Genomic DNA, 21,247 nt, shown 5'->3' on the forward strand with positions numbered 1-21,247 from the left:
AATGATGAGTCTGCTTCTTAATTGAGGTGCACAGCATCACAAAATAATTTACTGCTGCTATGCCAGTGAGGAGATGTTACTATTTTAAATACATGATCCCCCAAACAAAATGTGATTATATGTTTGCTTGTGTAGCATTATTTCATCCAACAATATGTTGGTTTAGCAGAGTTCATTCAGTCCTCCTTGCAGCATTAGTTCTACCTCTTCACTTTTGTATTAATTACTGAACCAAATTATTCAAAGAACAATGGGAGTGTACCAAAGCAGTAGTGGGAATATTTTCTCTTATTGTTTCAGAAGTTCTGTGTCTTATTTTTCACTTGTATTAACCATTTTGTTCTTGTTTAGTATAGGGGAGGAGGCAGGCAGGGTTTTGTATGCTCTCTTTCTCCCTTACCACATTTGATTTTCTTTAATCAGTGAATTAAAGGAAGACACACACTAGACCAAATATTCTCTTGGGGAAAATCAGTGCACCTCCACCCAAGTCAGTGGAGAAGTGTCAGTTTACACCCGCAGAGAATTTGTATACTCAATGCAGCAGTGTTTTGTGGTAATACTAACCACATCATGTTCAAAACACCTCTCTCACGCAAACAGACCTATAAAGTAAACTCATCAAAGTCGTTTCTCTAACAGAAGGAAGGACAAGAAAGAGAGAAATTATTGTTGTTTTCAACTGTATGGTCTTGGGAGGTACCCAAGCACTCCAGCAATGGAAATTGTATAAGTACTTAGAGAGAAGTAATTTAACTATTAGGCACTGTATAAAGGATTAGAACTGGTGGTTTCTTGTTAAAACACTACTGTTCTCAACTGAAGTGTCTTAGCAATGAAAAGTGAATCTTTATTCTGCAAGTTCCCCCATTTCAGGTACTGTCTGAGAATCTCCATTACGTTTTGTTACTCTATACAATAGGAATTTGCGTTCATCACTGCTTTTATCAGTGATGATCATAGTGCTGTATTTGTGCCGCATGCCTTTCTTTGTGACTGCTCCAAAATGTAGGCAAAAGTTAGATCGGCACCTAAAATGACTAGCCAACAAGTTGGTATTCTAGAATGATCATGTCAGTTCTACTGCATGAGAGGAGCAGTAACCATGGATGTGCAATTTGCTTTTGGCATAATCATCTAGATTGCAGCTGCTGAATGCTGACTCATGGATTTACTTCCCCCAGTAAAGTAGCTGTTGTATTGCTATGCAGTTTACTTGATCAAATAAAGCAAAAAAGTCTCCTGGTAAGCCAGTACAGCCATTCAGAAGGCATTCATCTTCATCAAGACAACAGTTTTAGACATCGTGTAGACTAATGCCAAAGGCTGTCCAAACAATAGGACAACTGGTACAAAATCCAATTTCTGAAATAACAGGGTTTTTGCAATGGTAGTATTTTCACTAAAGCCAAAAATTCAGTTTGTTCTGCTAAACAAACCATTCCACTCTCTCTTATCTGATCTCTCCCAACATTCCTCCTTCTCTGACAGTTCCAGCAACTTCTGTGCTCCTTTTGCCACTTCTCTAATAGAATTCCACTCCACCCACATACCCTCGTCATTCACCTCTTCTCTGTAAAACCTATGAAGCATTGAAGGATCACATCTAGGTGAGTCCAGCCAGCCCTGGGCTGCTTTTCTGCTTTGACCTTAGTGTTTAGAAATATGTGCTCTGAAACTGTGTACTTTAGAGCAAGTTGGATTCCAGTCCACCCCCTTGTGGTGGCACAATGTGGGCTGAGATTTTCAGAGCACCCAATTCCCATTAATTTTATGTGTATCAATATAATTGGGCATGCAAAAAATCTGTGCACCTTTGAAAACCTCATTCTGAATCTTCATTTTCTTCTTATATTCTGTATGTATCTTACTTTTTCTCCTGTTCCATTATTTCCTTATCTACTTCTCTTACTCTGTTTTCTCAGTTTCTATTTTTACTACTTTTCCTCTTCTACTTTCCATGCTTTTGTGCATCTATGTCATCTTTGTCTTTCTTGCCTGCTATGTTTCAATTTCCATTAACTCTAATTTTTTTTTCTGTTGCTTTTTTCTGATCTCTCTTTCTTTCTAGGAACACAGGAATTACTACAGTAGCTACAATATACCAGTGGTGCTGTCAAGGTTCCTTCCCCATTCTGAACTCTAGGGTACAGATGTGGGGACCTACATGAAAGACCCCCTAAGCTTATTCTTACCAGCTTAGGTTAAAAACTTCCCCAAGGTACACACTTTGCCTTGTCCTTGAACAGTATGCTGCCACCACCAAGCTTCTTACACAAAGACCAGAGAAAGAGCCCACTTGGAGACGTTTTCTCCAAAATATCCCCCCAAAACCTACACCTCCTTTCCTGGGGAAGGCTTGATAAGAATCCTCACCAATTTGTACAGGTGAACACAGACCCAAACCCTTGGATCTTAAGAACAAGAGAAAAAAATCAATCAGGTTCTTAAAAGAGGAATATTAATTAAAGAAAAGATAAAAGAATCACCTCTGTAAAATCAGAATAGTAAATACCTTACAGGGTAATCAGATTCAAAACATAGAGAATCCCTCTAGGCAGAACCTTAAGTTACAAAAAGACACAAAAACAGGGATATACATTCCATCCAGCACAGCTTATTTTACCAGCCATTAAACAAAAGTAAATCTAACACATTTCTAGCTAGATTACTTACTAACTTAACAGGAGTTGTAAGGCTGCATTCCTGATCTGTTCCCGACAAAAGCATCACACAGACAGACAAACCCTTTGTTCCTCCCCCCACTCCAGATTTGAAAGTATCTTGTCCCCTCATTGGTCATTTTGGGTCAGGTGCCAGCGAGGTTATCTTAGCTTCTTAACTGTTTACAGGTGAAAGGGTTTGCCTCTGGCCAGGAGGGATTTTATAACACTGTATACAGAAAGGTGGTTACCCTTCCCTTTATATTTATGACACGCTCCCCAAATCACAGATAGGGTGAAACACTGGCTGTGATTTTTTTCCTGGAGCTCTAGGAGAAAACAGAGTTAATAAGACACATGCACCTCTAAATATACTACTAACTGTATAAGGACTAACAATGTTTTCCACATCTCAAGGACGATTTTAACCAGTTGATTCTGGGAAACTTTCATGGGAGAGTGCATCAGCCACTTTGTTAGAAGCTCCTGAGATGTGTTGTATGTCAAAATCAAAATCTTGGCGAGCTAAACTCCACCGAATACGTTTTTTGTTATTTCCCGTGGTGGTATGAAGCCACTGTAGCGCAGCATGGTCAGTTTGCAGGTGGAAATGCCATCCCCAAACATACGGGCGTAGCTTTTCCAGAGCTTAGACAATGGCATAACATTCCTTTTCACTGATTGACCAGTGGCTTTCCCTCTCAGACAGCTTCTTGCTAAGAAACACGACAGGATGGAACTCTTGATTCGGTCCTTCCTGCATTAAAACTGCTCCCACACCTCGCTCGGACACATCTGTTGTTACTAGGAACGGTTTGTCAAAGTCTGGGGCCCTTAGCAGAAGATCAGACATGAGGGTCGCTTTAAGCTGGCTAAAGGCCTTCTGACACTCTTCAGTCCGCTGAACTGCATTTGGCTGTTTCTTTTTGGTTAGGTCTGTCAGTGGGGCGGCGATTTGGCTGTATTGCGGTACAAATCGCCTGTAATATCTGGCCAGGCCTCAGAAGGATGGGACCTGTTTCTTTGACTTTGAGACATGCAAAACCTTTATATTTATGACAGGTCCATTTAATCCAATGTCTTCATCTTGTTGTGGATTCTTACCAGATATATTCAATTTTCTGCTATTACTATGTCTTTTCTCTTCACCTGTTTGTTTTCTCTTTGCTAGTTTCTCCTCCTCCTTGTGTTCCTTTAATGTCTGTTCTCATTATGATTCCCTTCCCTTCGCTTTTGAATCCCGTTTTTAAGCTGCTCTTAAAATAATACCCATAATGACTGATTCCTGATATATTTCACTGAAAATCCCATGAGATTAAGTGAACTCACTGTATTTTCACTACTAGACAGACCTTGACCACCAAACTGTAGTGCTTGGATTATTATAGTGCTACGATTATTCTTGTAGGATTCGGGAGTAGTGAGATGTTGTTTTTAAAGTGTATCATTTCCTTCCCTCCCCTGAAATGTCGTTTGTATGAAACAGAGTGCTCATAAAGTATACATTTCATATCATATAGGAGGAGACAATACTTAATAATGAGGTAAGGCAGTTAGTTGTTAATTTGCCTTAAGAATTGTGATTTTCACACACACTAGAAGAAATGTGAAGCTTAATAAATTCATTATCAAAGCATTATTCTGTAATTTTAAATTGGAGTTTGACAACATGGTTGTTATTGGTTTGTAGGATTTTTAATTGAATTACTCAAAACACAAAACAGAACATAGAAGTGGAGTATAGATAGCATACTAATGTTAACAGTATTACCAGTATATTCAAAATTTTAAAATCATGTTATATTTGGTAATAGGTCATTTACCTGTTGTGTGTGTAGTAACATTTTGTTTGTCTATGGAAAACATTCCCTGTGAATGGATTTTCTTAGAAACCTTAATTGTGACCCTGCCTTCAAGTTCATGTATATGTGAAAGAACACTGGTGGTAGAGATCTCTTTATTTTCCTTTTTATTTTTATCATGATTACGGACTCTTCAGCAGGAATTGCCCATATGAATCATAGAAGGTATAGTGAAGGTCAATCAGGCCAAAACATCAGTCATGCTGGCCCACTTGGAAAGGACATGAGAAGGATTTGGGGGGGTTTTTTTAATGAGAATTTTGTTGTCTTGGGAACCAACACAGAGGGCACAGGAAGTGAGTGCTTCACAAAGCAGAAGGGAAAGCACAGCTTTCTTAAAAGCTTCTGACAATTTGCTCTTACTCTTGTAGTCACCCTCTAATACTCTGAAAGTCGTAATACTAATGAAATGTAGAAAATTCAGGAGACATTTCAGTAGACTGCATAATTACAATGGTTTTTAATGATCACAACATACTAATTACACATGCCTTGCTCCTACCTTTGTGTAAAGCATTGGAGTTGTTAATACCTATGATACCCTATAGACAAGATTTCTTAAAAAGGATGTGATCAACAACAAGCAGGAGGGTATGAAAAGTTCAACAATTTGAAATCTTTCATCCTGACACATAGTAGAAGGTATCTAACAAAGGTTACACTCAGTACACATCATCTTAATATCAGTTACTTACTACAGATTTTATTTGTATGCCAACACTGAGTACTGTAAGTATGAATTAACAGTGTACTCACTAGTCTCTTCACTACCCATGTCTGAATTTTCTAGAATAGGCTCCAGCTTTATCTTTGCATTTTGGCTCAACTCATGCTATGGTTAGTGAAATTAATTTGAAAACAGACCATTTATAGTGTATCCAAACTGAATAAAGATGCAAATTATGACTATTTTTAAAAGCGGTGGGAAATTCTAGTCAATACATAGACTTTACATTCTTTAACTTGCCACTGGAGCATGAAGGATTTATGATTTCCTGAAGTACCTGTTATATTCTACCTATTTATTTATAGTAAAGGGACTAAGAGATTGCCTACCTGACTACAAGAAAAAGCTATTTGTAGCTACAGTGCTCGTATATTTAAAGGAGTGTTATATTCTTTCCTTTAAAATTTCTCATGTACGACATAAACCTAATCAAACCTTTATGCCCTCTAGCAGGTAACCTCTGCATGAACTAAAGAGTTGAAATATTGTTTAATCATGCTGTATACCACTTTTTTATAGTGATATGAGAAGCATTATTTTGGTCATATAGAAACAACCAAGATGAAATATGTTCTTCTGTGAGGGGAGAAATGTCTTTTTTATTAGCTATCAACTTAAATGTTCTGATATTGTCAATGAATAATTCTTTCCACTCACACCGCATAGTTTATAAACATTTTAATGCACTATTTCAATTTTTGAACTTGGAATATTTAGACCTGAGTATTGACTTAGTCTCTGAATGAAACAGTTTGCTAATTTCAGCTGTCAATCCATGCTTCACTCTTACAGTCCAAAATTCAACTATTATTAACCTTTGCTGTGACAACTGATGAGAATAATGGTTGAATTTTGGTCCTTTAATGTTGAATGAAATCAATAGCTGTAAATTGTAGTTACCAATCCTACCTGATCTATCCCAGTCAAACAAAAGGAAGCCTTTCCCAATGCATGGAAGATGGCTGTAGAAATTAAAAAAAAAACTCTATTTAAGATTAAGGGAATACAGGCATTTTAAAATTAGTTTGTTTTATAGACATTGGTATGTTTGGGGGGTTTTCACATTTTTAAATTAAAAAAGCCAAATCTGAGCTAACGAAATGCAGCATGGTTCCACTCTCTGTGTAGAAGCAAGGCTCTGTCATCAAAATAAATTGAATTGTCTTTTTCTGCACGGTGGGGAAGAAAAACACCCAAAACAATAAAGCCTTTACATGAGCTGAAAAAGGGAATAATTGCAAAGGCTACTAAATAAAGACAACTTAAAACATTTTGAGCTACCCCTGTTTTTGCTACTGACAATCCTCTTATCATTGCTTCAACTTTCAATAATCTATATTTTAGACTTTGTGTATTTGGTCAGTCAAAACTTTCATGCTGATTTTTGACCTTGTCATTAAGTTGGTTAATTTCCAGTCTTTAAATGGTACCTTTTCAAAGCAATGTGTAGGAGTTTTGTGCTAACAAGGAATTCAAAGTGGAGCTCCCATGCATCACTTTGATAAATGTATTCTTGAGTTTAGATACTGACCTGTGTTAATACTGGCAGCTATTAGATGAGATACGTTAAAATGTGAAGCATAGTCTGATGTGTTTTTAACTGCTAAAAGTGTTCTATTGTGCAGCTGCAATACTGTGTGCAAGTAAAAAATGCTATAGTAATTTTTCTCAGGTTTCAATTGTTCAAATTGTAATGGGGAAAGATGGTAAACAAAGTATTTATCACATATTTATGAAACCCTACAAAAAAGCTGTTTGAAAACCTAGAGAAGGGAGGGGATCAAAATAATGTTTTTCAAGATGATCTATATCAAAATTGTTAATTATAAGATGAAACATGGTAGTAAAACAGACTTTATTTCTGGCGCCTCTCAGAAATTAAATTAGTTGTTCAGGAGAGAGGGCAAACTAGACGGAGTTACAAGATTGAATAAAATTAAGAGGATAGAAGATGGGGATGTTCTTGAACGAAGCTTATTCAGAAGTCCTGTTTTCTGTCATAAATTTTTATGAATTTAGAGAACTGTATTTTTTAATGCTCCACTGGATTTTGATTTGAGGCTTTGTACTGGAGCTGAGTATTGTTATAAAGTCTTTAAATAAGCTATATGCATGCAGGGTTTCTTTCTGAACACCAGTAGGGTGGCTGTCCAGTTCTGGCAACGTCTTAGAAGCTGCTGTTGTTTCTTCTAATGGTAGAATGGGACTCAGAACTTTGATGTCTCAACTCAGCCATGACAAAAAGCATGGCCCTAGTCCAAAGTGACTTGATTCTGTCCAACGACAGTTGGTATGATTGGAAAAAGGAGAGAATCTATCTCCATTAGGCTCTACAGAGTGGAAATTAAAAGTGACTGATCTGAACAACACCTGCTCAAGTCATGACACCCTGCTTACAGCTTTACCTTCATGTTGGGGCTTTATTTCTTTTAAGACTGAGAACAAAGCTAGAATCTGGTCTTTTTCTTGGTTTTTATAGGGTAATTAAGAGAATAAGAATTATAGGGCTAAATCCTGATGCTCATCTTCAGTTTTTACTCATTCCTTACTCAGGCAAGCCTCTGTTGTTTTCATGCAAGTTTATATGGGCATGATCTTTAAATAGTCTTGTCTTTGTGTGAGTAAGAAAGGCAATTTTTTAAAAAATTGAGACTAGCCATGTTATACAGGAGGTTGTATTAACAGGAGCATCACATGTAAGACACCTGAGGTAATTGTTCTGCTCTCCTCTGTGCTGGTGAGGCGCCAGTTGGAGTACTGTATCCAGTTTTGGGCACCATACTTTAAGAAAGATATGAACAAGTTGGAGAGAGTTCAGAGGAGAGCAGCAACTATGATAAGAATTCTAGGAAACGTGACCTATGAGGAAAGATTAAAAGAATAAGGCCTGTTTAGTCTAAAGAAGAGAAGGCCGAGAGGGGAAATAAGTCTTCAGATATAAAGTGCACATTTTCAAAATCTCCTCTAAATTTGAGGCTGGAATTTTCTGCATTCAGAAGGGTATTTTGGCACCTAACTCCTATTAATTTCCCTGGATTTTAGGCACCTAACTGCCTTTTTAGGAGCTAGACCTTAGGTACTTCAGAAAATGTTACCCAACATTCATAAATAACAACATGTATAACTATGAGTACCATCACTCCTGCATTCAGTTAAGCTCCCCCTTTGCTGTCTCTTTTGACAGCTGTGGCTGGTGGAAGATGTTGACTGAATTCTCTCTTGTCAAATTTCCTGAGAAATGAGGAAATATTTTACTCAGACTATAAGGAGAGAGTTATTTTTCTCCCACCCTGGGAAATTTTCCCCCTAATTTGACAGGCTTTAAATAAATTGTTAGTTTTAATTAAGTTTGAAATGGGACAATGCATAAACTAAAAAGCCCCTTGCTAGGATAAGAGGATACAATAAGATTAGCTGTGAAATTCACAAATTATGTCTCTTTTCCTGTAGTGATTAATTGCAATTCTGTAATTAGGTACTATGAAATTTAGGCAGTTTTATGAAGGTAATTTTGGACTTCCCAGAGGTGGGAAGAGAAGAGATTACTTTTTTGTATATTACATGGAACAGAGTCTTAGTAATCTGAAAAGCAGAACTTGGATACTGGAAAGAGACTCTGAAGACATCTATTTGCAATGATTTAAGGTGAACCCCTTTGCTTTTTTTAAGAAATGTTGGAAGCAAGAGCAAGAGAGTGAATCATCAAACACAGATACCATGAAACTTTAAAATGGCCATTCTTAAAATCCCAGTCTTTTAAAGGCTAGATCCTAGTCCTGGTTTATCTGAAGGGAAGAAGTGTGGTAGCCACGTACATTATGTAAATTGGCTACACACTGGACCAACAAATCCTGTTGGCTTGGACAGGGGATCAAAGAAATCCCAGATCTTCTCCGTGAGCAGCTGTCTTGGAGCTGCTTGAATGAAGGGGGAGTCTAGGGAAATGACTATGCCTCCATCTCCCAAGCTTTCCTATATGGATCCTAATCCTTACTGCCCCCAACCCAACAAAGGTGTGAGAGTTACTGCAGTACTCCTTATTCACCTCTAACAAGCACAACAAAGCAAGGCCAAGAACGGAGTCTCTTCATTAGAGGAAGCCACTGGAAGAGAGGGAGTGTCTTAGATGTGATGGGCCCACTGTGAGCTTCCTCACTGACACTCTCCGTGGTAGATTGTTGAGTTTTTTAGAGTTAGGTGAATAAATTTCTAAAATTAAAATGTAATGGCCCAGTCTTGCAAGCACTCCATCTGTGGAGCTCCAGAGGGAGGAGAGGGGTCCTGGTTATGTTAAGTCTCACTTTCGCTGGCTCCATCTTGCTGCTTCCCTATCTTACATCATACAAGCCATTCTTCCTTGTCCTAAAGGTACCCACACTACGTAGTGTAACTTTTTTACTATCCAGATTGAGGGAGTTATGTGCATTATTTTTTATAAATATCACATGTGCCTTCGTTTACCTGTGTGATATTCTCCTGTCTGGCTGCATAAAGTTAAATCAAAGGAGGCAGCAAGTGGTAGAAATGAAGAAATGGCAAAGATAAGTACTATTATAGAGAATGCTTTTGTGGCGGAACAATGGGAAAACTATTAGTTGGGGAATACTCCTGGCCTGGCTCCAACTGGGCTGGTAAAGTTTACTCTTCCTAGGCCAAACCAAGGAATATAGGAGATGCTAAATCTTAAATATGCTGAGCCTAGGGAAGAAGAGAGGGTTGAGTGGGCTGTCAGCAGCTGCCCTGAAGGGAAACAATGAGGAGGAAAAGAATGCAGAGGGCAAGTCTAGAGATGGAGATAATGAGATAACAGGGCTGAATGGAATTTACAAATCCCGCAAGGAAAGATTAAGATTTAGATGACGGGAAATATGCATACAAACCTGTATTGTTTTTACCATATGCTCTGAGTGCTATTAACTTTTGGGGTGAATAGATAATGCTGTGTTTTTTGAAGGAGCTGGTTTTCAGTCACATTAATCAGCCATTGTCATCAGCTTCTTCTGGAGGAGAAGTGTTAACAGGTGCCAGACACAGTTGGTCCTGTTGTACATCAGAGTTGGTAAACAGGGGCTGCAGCCCAGAGACCCAGTCCTGGAGTGGTAGGACTGTATGGTTCAAACTGAGAAGGCTGAAGATAGCAAAACCTGTGTAATGCGTAGCTCGCCCTGTAACTATGATAAGTGCTAATTCCAAAATCAGCTTAACTTGTCCGTAATAAGAATAAGGAGAAGGGACGCAATGAAATTGAAAGGTAAAATGTAATACTGTTAAAAGGATTTTTTTATACACTGCATGATTAACCTATAAAACTCATTGCTATAATATATCATTAATAGAAGAGCTTTGTGGTATTCAAAAAAGAATTAGAGATTAATATAGATATTGACAGACTTGAAAATGTTTTTATCTTATCAAATGTAACTAAAACCTTGCACTTCAGGGCATAAGACAGCTAGTAATTAATAAGAGTTGAGAAGAAAGTTCCTCGTAAGCAGATCTCCTACATGGTGTCTCGCATCTTTCTCTGAAGCGTCTGCAATTGACCATTATCAAAGACAGGATTATGCATTTAGATGAATCACTGGCATGATCCAGTGTGGTAATTCCTGTATTTCTAGATAAGTATGCATTACTGAGTAACCACATTCAGGATTTTGGCTGGCAGAAGAGTCACACTCTGTACTTTCTGTAATTGCAGCCGCCCAAATCCTTCAGTCCTTCCCCTGTCCCTATACAGGCAAAACTGCTTCCACTAAAGTAATTAAGGACTGACTGAAGACTGTAAAGTTTGGTCCATTTTATGTAATTGTAGGTAGGCAAGATTAGCTAATGTACTGTATTGAACAGTACAGTTTCTTTCTGAAATTCCTGGGAAAATTTCTGTTGTGGCTTCTAGTTTTCTGACAAATATCATCTCATTTTAAAATGGCAAATGTATATGAATTGTCTTCCAGATGTTCCCAAAATGCATTTGTCTGACTGTGGTCATAAAATATTTTATCTTTTGATCCTATTCCTGTTACTCAAGCCACATCTCCTCAGGTCCCTTGATTAAACATCCTTACTGTGAGGACTACCACTATATCTCCACTTTGTTCCTCTTCTTTCCCCATCTTTCTTTCTCATATTTCTTCCTCTTCTCTGTTTTTTATGACTCCTCTTTTCTTCCATCTGTATCTCCTTCCCTGAAATAACTCTCAGTTCCTGGTCTTCATGGGCTTTGCTGCTACACCCTTCCATTTTCCATTAATTAAATTATTAATGCTAACACCAGTGTCATTACTGGAATTATGTTCAACATCCTCACCCCATACCAAGGGGTGGGGAGTACACAGAACTAATGTTTCAAGCCATCAGCAGACTCAGAAAGACAAGAGGGTATCAATTTATGCACAGTTCATTTGGAAGGTTATCTTTACAATCAAGTTCTTTGACAAAAATCTGATTTTTTTAAATGAAAATTTAGATTCTGGAATCTGAGTATTTGATGCATTTTAGTGGCATTTGTTAATCAGGCCATCTAGGGTGGATGTTTGATGCTGGAGGTCTAATAGTAAGAATTCAAATTCCTGCCTCTAAATCTAGACATTGGGGTAGCATGTAACTATTCTTATTTTGCACATTTTGAAAAGCCCAGGTTAACTAAAAGAAGGTGACATGAATATTTATTACAAAAAACACACTAGCAAATTTTAATGGCTAGGATGAAGTAAACATGGATGTAATGATGTGTTCAAGGTGAATTAAAAGGACTGATATGTGTTTAAAAGCTTAAGTGTGCTGTAGTGAGACAGTACTTTTATGGTAGCATGGCAAGCGCTAATAGACCATCATTATGAGTTATATAGTACAAACATCTTTTACATTATTGTCAGAATGTCTATGGGAAAGAATTAACATCATTCTTCTAGAGGTTCTCTTTCTTCACTGGGCTCAAGGAAATTTATAACTGAGAATGAAACTCACAAAGATGCAACTGCTCTCATAATCCAGCTGTTATAAATGCAGCTGTTATAAATATTGCATGAAAGTTACATGTGCAGGGTAAATCACCATTTTTATTAGTTGGAATTTGCAGAGCTAAGTCTCATGATTTTTCTGTTCATGAAAAGGCATTGTATGCTGTGTAGATGCACTGTATATATTGGTGTAATGTTTATATTTAATTGTTCAAGGTCAAATAAAAAAAACAGTGGCACATTTTTCCTGTGCAGGAGGACAAGATTTGTTAAACTGAAATCTTCAAAATCAAGTGAACTTTATAATGTAGCCTCATCTTAAGCCCATTATATTTTCATAGCAATGACAATGTTGGATATCTGTTGCAATTAATATCCAAATGAAAATCATCTTTTTATGTATGACAGATTTAATGATCTGTGCCAAAGATAAAGAATTAGTAAATATAAACAATAGCCAGGGTTGCAGTTAAACTATACGCAGGTAACAAGTTTATACTGCATCTCGTAATAGCACCTTTTAGTTTTTCTGAAAACATTTTAACACACCTGAATCAGATTAGCAAAGTCAATAATGAGTTCCAAATTTTAGGGTAACTTATTAAAAAGCATTATCAGTAAGTGTCAGGGGGAAAAGCTTGTACTAAATGTTATATTTAAAAACAAACATCCACCCATACTTATTGCATAGGCCAGAATCAAAGCACACTACTGCCACTGAAGTGAGCCTGGCAAGCATAAGAAGTCAAAGCATGAAGATTTCTATTTCTAGCTTTAAAAGAAAAGATTTTGATTTTTCATTACATTTTTTGCCATCCTAATCTATATTCTGAATTAATGGAGGGTGTAGAAATCTGAAATGCATAAGGGCTGGAAGGTTCAGGATGGTGTTATTTTGTATTACAGTGATTATTTACATGGAATGAGAAACAATATAGAAAAAAGATAATTTTTGTATTAATGGGTTAAATATATTTCTTGTTACCTGAAGTTTTATTTTATCCCATTGGTAAGTGAACATTCTACGGTATCTTTGTCTCTTGGTAAAGATTTCTTTTTCTTTGTTTTATGCGATCTAACTCTTCTTCTGTAATGGATTTGCAGTTCACTTTTACTGTGTTAACCTAAGTTAACTAATAAGACAAGATACAATTGTGAAGTGTAATTTCAGAAAACCACAGTACAGCAGATTGTCATAAAGTTTTGCTATTGCATATCTATACATTTAAATCATATTACTTTTAAATATGTCCTATATTTATCTGCCCTATTTGAACAGAATCCAGAGCTAGTCCGAAACATCTGTCGCTGGGTTAGACAAGCTGTTCAGATTCCTTTCTTTGCAAAGCTGACCCCAAATGTCACTGATATTGTGAATATTGCAGTGGCTGCCCAGGAAGGTAACAAACTCAAATGCATGTAATTATATTGACTTGCAGCTTTATTGCTCAAAGCAGTAACAAATATTAATAAAAGCTAGAATGAAACAGATTGTTTAAAATATTTAGAGTAAGCATAGTGCTTGCTATTAAAGGTTGTCTATACAATTTTGCTCTCTGTATATTCTAGTTTATTAACATATAAAGTGAATACTGTAGAGTAAACGTCTATCTATCTATCTAGAAAGAGCGGTTGGTGATATAGATATAGAGATATAAAAGCATGATTTTATATGTATAATGTGGCCAACATTTATTTACCATGTTTAGCATTTTGGAGTAAGACCAAATTTTATGGGGTTTTTATATCCATTTTTTCAGTTTTCAAAATGCTCCGTCCTGGTAAATACAATTTGTCCAAACAGATAATAGACTTAGTCAGTTAGGCCCACTTAATAGTTTCACTGCATTTCTCTTTGTGTAACCATAATTTCTTCATTGAATGCTTGTCCCTCTGTGTATACCTCACATGGGTGTGTATGCATGCCATGCACCCAAGTCCAGAATTTTGAGCAAGCAGTGTCCTTTGGCCTGCATATACACAGTAGTTCACCTCATGCTTCAAATCGATGTCATAAGAGGCAGTGCAAACCAATGCCTCTCTAGTTCCTTCTTATTGCCATGTGGCCTGAGTCAGAATCCCTGCATCCATGGGTTTCTCCAGGTTTTACTATTATTACTCTGCAAATAAATTTGAAAATCGCTTATAGTTCATATTAGCATAATTAGAGTTCTTAGTATAATTAGTATAGATAGTGTTTGTTCTAAGAGTCTGGGATGTGCCCGGAGTCCCAAGGTTCAAGAACTGTCTCTCCTCCCCCTACTCCTTTTCTGTGAATGACAAGCACCAACATTGTCTCTACTGTCTGGAGAGACGAATATTGCTGCGAAGTGCAGCAACTGCCACTCTTTTCCATCATAAATTCATGATCTTAGATTAAGAAAACACCTTATGGAGAAGGCTATGTGGCCTCACTGTGTTTCAAGCCAGGGAGACCCCCCTGTCCATTCACATTTCCAAAGACCTCCAGATACCATTGGAGGAGTGTAAGGACTTCCAACATTGGCTCTTAGATATTCTGCAGCCTACAGGCCAGAGCAAGGCAGTACTCCCGTTTAACAAGGCTATTGTAAGGTCTGGTACACCTCAGCCTCATGTGCCAATATTCCTAAAAGGGCCAATAGGCACTATTTTATCTCCTTCAAGGAGGCTGAATTTCTCTTCTCCCGCATCCCAGCACCCAACTCTCTGGTGGTACATGCAGCCAGCGGAGAGCAAGGTTGCAGCATCCCAAGACAACTCCAGCTGATAAGGCCTTAAAGAGGTGGGACCTTTTAGGGAGAAAGATCTTTTCTTCTATGGGCTTACAATTCCATATCACCAACTATCAGATCTCGTAGGAACATCTCAACTAGAACCTGATACCTCGCTACAAGGAAACATGGACTCATAGCAGGCAGCCAGGCAGCCGTCTCTAAAGTCTTCAGGTATCCCACTCATTTTGGATAACCTTCAGTTTTCAAAGAACTCATTAGCTCATTGCAGGTCCATCTCATGGCAAGCTCATATACTGTTTTTCACAAGAAAAAAGTCTTTCTTCGATTGCATCCTAAATTCCTACCCAATGTTATTTCAGAATTTCATGTCAACTAAGCTGTTCACTTACCTCTTTTCTTCCTGAAACCCCATGCCTTTGTTAAAGGGAGGAAGCTCCATTCTTTCCACATCGGACACTCCTTATTAATTTACCTGCAGAAGACCAAATCTCTCAGAAAGTTTCCTGGTCTATTTCTCACCATAGGAGAGAGTTTGTGAGGACAAACTGTATCCTCACAGAGGACCTCCAAATGGGTTTCTGGGTGCATCATCATCTGCTACAAGTAGCTCATATCCCTCCATCTGGCAGAATAAAAGCATATTCCACCAAAGCATAATCTGCCTCTGATGCATTACTGCAGGAATTACCATTGCTGGACATATGCAGGGCAGCTACGTGGAGTTCAATTCAGACTTTCACTAAACATTATTTGCTAGTTCAAACTTCCACTGTGGATGCAACTGTGGGAACTGCAATATTTCAAGCATCTTCCTCACCAGAATCCTCGCACCCTCCTCTAATCTGAATGCTGCTTGTCTGGAATACAGATAGGGACCAGCACTCAAAGAAGAAATGGAGCTTACTTATCTGTAACTAGAAGTTCTTCAAGTTGTGTGGCCCTCTGCTTCAAATCCTTCTTGATTCACGGTAAGAGGAGAAACTAAAGGGACACCAGCCAACGTTTCCTCTTATGCCCTCAATCTAGAGCATGAGATGAATTACTGCGTATGTCTGGGCCAACAGACACTGCTTGTTAGAAGTTCCAGACTCAGGCACATGGACCACACATCTCTAAGAAAATCCAGTTACAGGTGAGTAACCTCCATATTCACAATGTGTAATAAGATTAAGGTCCAGATCCACTAGCACAATACGGTTCATTAGCCAGTATAGCCAGTCATTAGAACATCATCTCAATGCAGGGGGATCTCCAATGCTGTGGAGATAGTGTGGCAAATCCTATGTCTCATCCAGCAAAAGGAGCATGGCCAAGGACAAAAGAGATCTGTTTTAGGAGTTCCTATGCTCAACTGTCTTACTTTTTCGAGGGGACTAGCTCAATACCTAGCCAACCCAAGATTGGTTTTAAAGCCCCCTTTCACACCTCCTCCTGATTTGCACTGTGCTCTTTGGCCTCAGATGGGGCTCTGGGCCTAAATATCTAACAACTTTACTATTTCTATGTTCATTTTCCTCTGTTGTACTTGTACAAGATGTTTAACAAAAAGTGAATGTTATTTCTTTCCCAGGTGGTGCAGATGGTGTGACAGCCACGAACACTGTGTCAGGACTGATGGGACTGAAAGCAGACTGCATACCTTGGCCTGCAGTTGGTGGAGAAAAGAAGACCACATATGGTGGCGTGTCTGGTAAGTGTTGCCTTTTTGATCCATAATGCTTCCTTTGAGGCTGACAAAACATCGGGAGGTCCTTGTAGTGGGCTAGAATATCATGTCTGCAGTAGTGCTGAATTCTTAAAGCTCACTAATGGTCAATGTTTCTAATAGTCATGACAGATGGAACAGATTGAGTGTGAAGACTCTTGTATTGCCCTTTCCTTAATGGTAAAACACTGCAACAGAACACTGCGATAGGGTCACTGGAGAGGGAGGAAAATCTCTTCTCTTGTGACCCACAGTTTTCCTAGAATTTTTCATTCTGTCACAATTGTCAGGCCACATGTTAGACAGAGGCTAATGAAAGGGCATTGTAAGGGAAAAATATAAACATTCAATGCAGTATGTGTATTATAGACTGAACCTTTCACCTACCACACTGAAATCCACTTACGATAAATCCTTTTATTTTCTTTCCACCATGATAAAAACAATATATCACATTTAGTAAATATATGCATATTATACATCCTGTTCCTTTGTAATATTTATACTTGTGTTTCAGTGTGATGATTCAGGATTTGATTTTAAAACCAACAACAAAAAGTTTTATACTCAAATTCATTGCCTATCCTCACTAATGTATTAATCTGTTGACCTTGTGCACACTGTCACTGTGACAACAGGAACTGGGTCCTGCAAAGACAATGCTGTGAGCTTCTTGACTGTACTGGTGTGAAGATTAATTTCCATGGTGATAGAGAAAGTAGTAAATATACATAACATAATAGCATGCCACTGTTCAAGTAAAGCACTGCTGAATTTTATTTGGAGGAAATTGGACAGACCAAAAATGCTTTATTTCATGTAGTTATATTATACTTCGAGAACATAGAGGGTCAAAGATAATGGGTTGGTTTTTTTAATTGACTTTAATGTGTACAAATCATATACAGTGGTAAATTACCTGTTGCCTTGGATAACTAAATAACATCCAAAAGTTTTTAAGGGCACCTCTATTCTACAGTGCAAGGATTTAAAAAACCTGCTTATTGTATAATGATTATTTCATAATGATTGTCAAACAAGGCATTAAAATATTATTGATATGCAGAATGGAGGATGCAGAGAGAGAGAGAGAGATCAGATACACAATGTTAGGGTTGTAGTACTCTAGGCTTTCTGTCAGCCCATTTCAATTTTTCCAGACTGCCATGTTGACAGCAAAAGAAAAAAGGAGGTCACAGTGGGTGCTGTGCATTAAAAATTAATAAAAGAACTATTACAGTAGTATTTTATAAAGCTAACACTATTCCCATTTTCTCGTTTAAGCTGCAATTTCTGAATATTCCTTCCTACCCATAAGTCAGTCTAATAAAACCATAAAATTACAACATTATGAAAAGTGTGTCCTTTGTGTCACAAATTTAAAACATGTATATTGTGTACATTATAGCAGCACCTGAATGCTCAGCTGTACCTAAGAGCTTCTCAGCATTTCTATATTTTCATGGTTTATAATTCTGCTATAAAAATCACTTTTGGTATCATAACAGATCGCAACCTGGGAGAGGTTTGGGTTTTTAGTTTAAAAACATATATATAAAAAAGGGTTTTTTTTTTCATTTCTCAAGCTATACACATATCAAAAGAAACAGAAGATAGTGGTTTGGGATGCAGTCTTACACTCATAGCACCAACCTAAGTGTCTTCTTAAAAAAATAAAAAGAAAAGGAAAGGAAAAGAAAAGAAAAGCACTCAGCCCAGTCAGTTTGGGTATATTTTGAGAATACATCTGTGTAGACAATTAAATAAAGTTCCCTGGACTATAAATAACATCACTAAGGTCCCAATCCTCCAGCTCACTGTATGCAGGAATGCCATAAAGCTCCAATAAAGTCAAGAGGGCTATATACAGACATAGTGATACATCTGTGAATTGCAGGACCATGGTCTAATAATGTACAAATGTATAAAAGTGCTAAAATAATTCAGAAGAGAGCTAACCAACTGTCTTAATAGGAACATAAAGAACAGAGGAAGTATGTCTAGTTCTTAGAGCAAGAAACTAGGAGGCAGAAGTCTTGGGTTCTATTCCTAGAAGCTTCAACGAGGTCCTGTTGTGTGGCCCTAAGCCAGACACTTGACCTTCCATTCTTTAGTTTCCATGTCTGTTAAATGGAGATAAGACCACTTACATGCCTATAGACTTGATTTATATTATTCTTTTACATTCTTATTAAACTGCTGTCTCTGGAAAGAGATTTAAAAAGATGACAGAAGCACATCTCTGAGACTACACTGTAATTCTAGGCAGTGAATTCTCTAAACAGCTGTTTTGATTGGCCTTTTTATTCCTTTTAAATAAATCAAAGGAAAATATTTTTCACACCCTAATTCTTTGATAGGAATTTTAAAATATAACTTCTTTCAAATGAGATCTTTCCCATGAAAGGATGGGTAATTACAGCCCTTCCAGATGTAGTCACTTCTGTACAAGGCAGAGAAAGAGAGAGATAGCCAAATGGGAACAGTTCATAAAAGAAGTTTCTGCAGTTTTTACCATGGTCATGGCACATCCTTTATCCTCTATATAGGAAATGGAAAAGTCAGGCCACATCTGGATAAGGGTATTGACAGACTTTACCATTCACTCTGTAATGTAGGTTTTTATTAAACTTGTAAATGTATAATTTGGAGCTAATTCTATTAAAATAATGTATTCCATTCAGTAATACAAGAATAATAAAATACTAGAGAATGGCATGCATGGAAAACTTCAGGAGTAGCATAGAAAACACAACAACTGGACATATTACCTTACACTGTACATCCCTGCTGAGGGGAAACCCTTGATAAGAAGTACCACAAGTCCATTTCAAACTAGACTGAACAAAGCACAGCATAATCTATTGCAGGCAACAATCATCTAGATGTGGATGATCTAGATGACCACAAGATAGGATCTTTCCATCTCTAATATCTATTATCCAGATAGCTTCTCCACAACTAGTGTGTATGTTCTGTATAGTGGGGATCTTCTAAAAAGACAGTAACCACTCAAGTGTTTTGCTTTTGTAAATCTTGTAAAGAAATGGGCCATATTCACCACTGACTTAGACTTACATCAAAGACAAATTTTAGCCCCAAAAGATGATGTGATGTTTTTTTCTACTTTTGAAAGAGCAACAAAAATCTATACGGTTCATCGTGAGCTGTAGCTCACGAAAGCTTATGCTCAAATAAATTTGTTAGTCTCTAAGGTGCCACAAGTACTCCTTTTCTTTTTGCGAATACAGACTAACATGGCTGCTACTCTGAAACAAGCATTTTTGTTTCTCTCATTGTATTGTTGATTTGATTACTTTGGCACTGGAAACTACTCCTTGGTTGTCAAATCCTAAACCCAGATCACAGATGAAATATAGTAACTGGGCTTTATGCTGGAGAGGTCTATGGAGTTCAAGGGCAAAGAATCCTTCCCCCACAGTTTGCAATAAAACACCATTGCTGCAATGCAACCACAACACAGCTCTAAGGCCAGAGTATACCCATAGTCTCCTGTGCCACCTCTTTAGGGAGGGAATAACATTATATTCATCGTAGGGTTGCCAGGCATTCGGTTTTCGACCAGAAGCACCCAGTTGAAAAGGGATCCAGGCGACTCCAGTCAGCACCGATGACTGTGCTGTTAAAAGCCTAGTCGGTGGTGCAGTGGGGCTAAGATAGGCTCCTTGCCTACTCTGGGTCCACACAGCTCCTGGAAACAGCCAGCATTTCCCTCTGGCTCCTAGGTGGAGGGACGGCCACCGGGGCTCCACTTACAGCCCCTGCCCCAAGTGCCAGCTGCATAACTCCCATTGGCTGGGAGCCATGGCCAATGAGAGCTGTGGGGAGCCACCTGCAGGTAAGGGCAGCACGCTGCGCCTCTGCCTAGGAGCTGGACCTGCCAACCGCTTCTGGGAGCTGCCTGAGGTAAGCGCCACCCGGAGCCTGCATTCCAACTCCCTGCCCCATGTTGGAATCCCCTCCCGCACCCTAACTCTCTCCCAGAGCCTGCACCCCTCATACACTTCAACCCCCTGCCCCAGCCTTGAGCCCTCTCCCACACCCAAACTTCCTCCCAGAGCATGCAACTCCACACACTCCGAACCCCCTCAGCTCCATCCCCACACCAGAGTTTGCACCCCCAGCCAGACTCTGCATGCACCCCAACCTCCCTCCCAGCCCAGAGCCCCCTGCACCTTGAATCCCTCATTTCTGTCCCCACCCCAGAGCCTGCACCCCCAGACCAGAGCCCATACCCCCTCCCACACCCTATCCCTCTGCCCCAGGCTGGAGTCCCATCCCACACTCCAAACACCTCATTTCTGGCCCCACCCCAGAGCCCTCACCCCTTCGTGCACCTCAACTCCCTGCCTAGCCTGGGGTTAGGTCGGGGAGAGTGAGCGACTGAGGGAGGGAGGATGGACTGAGCGGAGATGAGGACCTTGGAGAAGGGGTGGGGCATGGGCGGGGACTTGGGAAGCAGCAGGGTAGGGGCGGGGCAGCTGTGTTCGGTTTTCTGCAATCAGAAAGTTGGCAACCCTAATTCATCAACTTCCTTAAATGAGATCCCAGCAGCTGCCTACTTCCTCACACAATGCAACTCCCATGTTTAGT

The 21,247-nt window shown here is 38.7% G+C and overlaps 1 protein-coding gene across 1 annotated transcript in view; it reads left to right on the forward strand.

The window, feature by feature from the left end:
* DPYD (dihydropyrimidine dehydrogenase) overlaps positions 1 to 21,247 on the forward strand; it is a 542,721-nt gene that overhangs the window by 414,154 nt on the left and 107,320 nt on the right. The window contains exons 17-18 of the mRNA XM_038414838.2: positions 13,491 to 13,611; positions 16,499 to 16,618. Of these exons, the coding sequence (XP_038270766.1) occupies positions 13,491 to 13,611; positions 16,499 to 16,618 (241 nt within the window). The remainder of the gene's footprint in view (positions 1 to 13,490; positions 13,612 to 16,498; positions 16,619 to 21,247) is intronic.

This window comes from Dermochelys coriacea, chromosome 8, assembly GCF_009764565.3.
Source record: "Dermochelys coriacea isolate rDerCor1 chromosome 8, rDerCor1.pri.v4, whole genome shotgun sequence".
Lineage (NCBI taxonomy): Eukaryota > Metazoa > Chordata > Testudines > Dermochelyidae > Dermochelys > Dermochelys coriacea.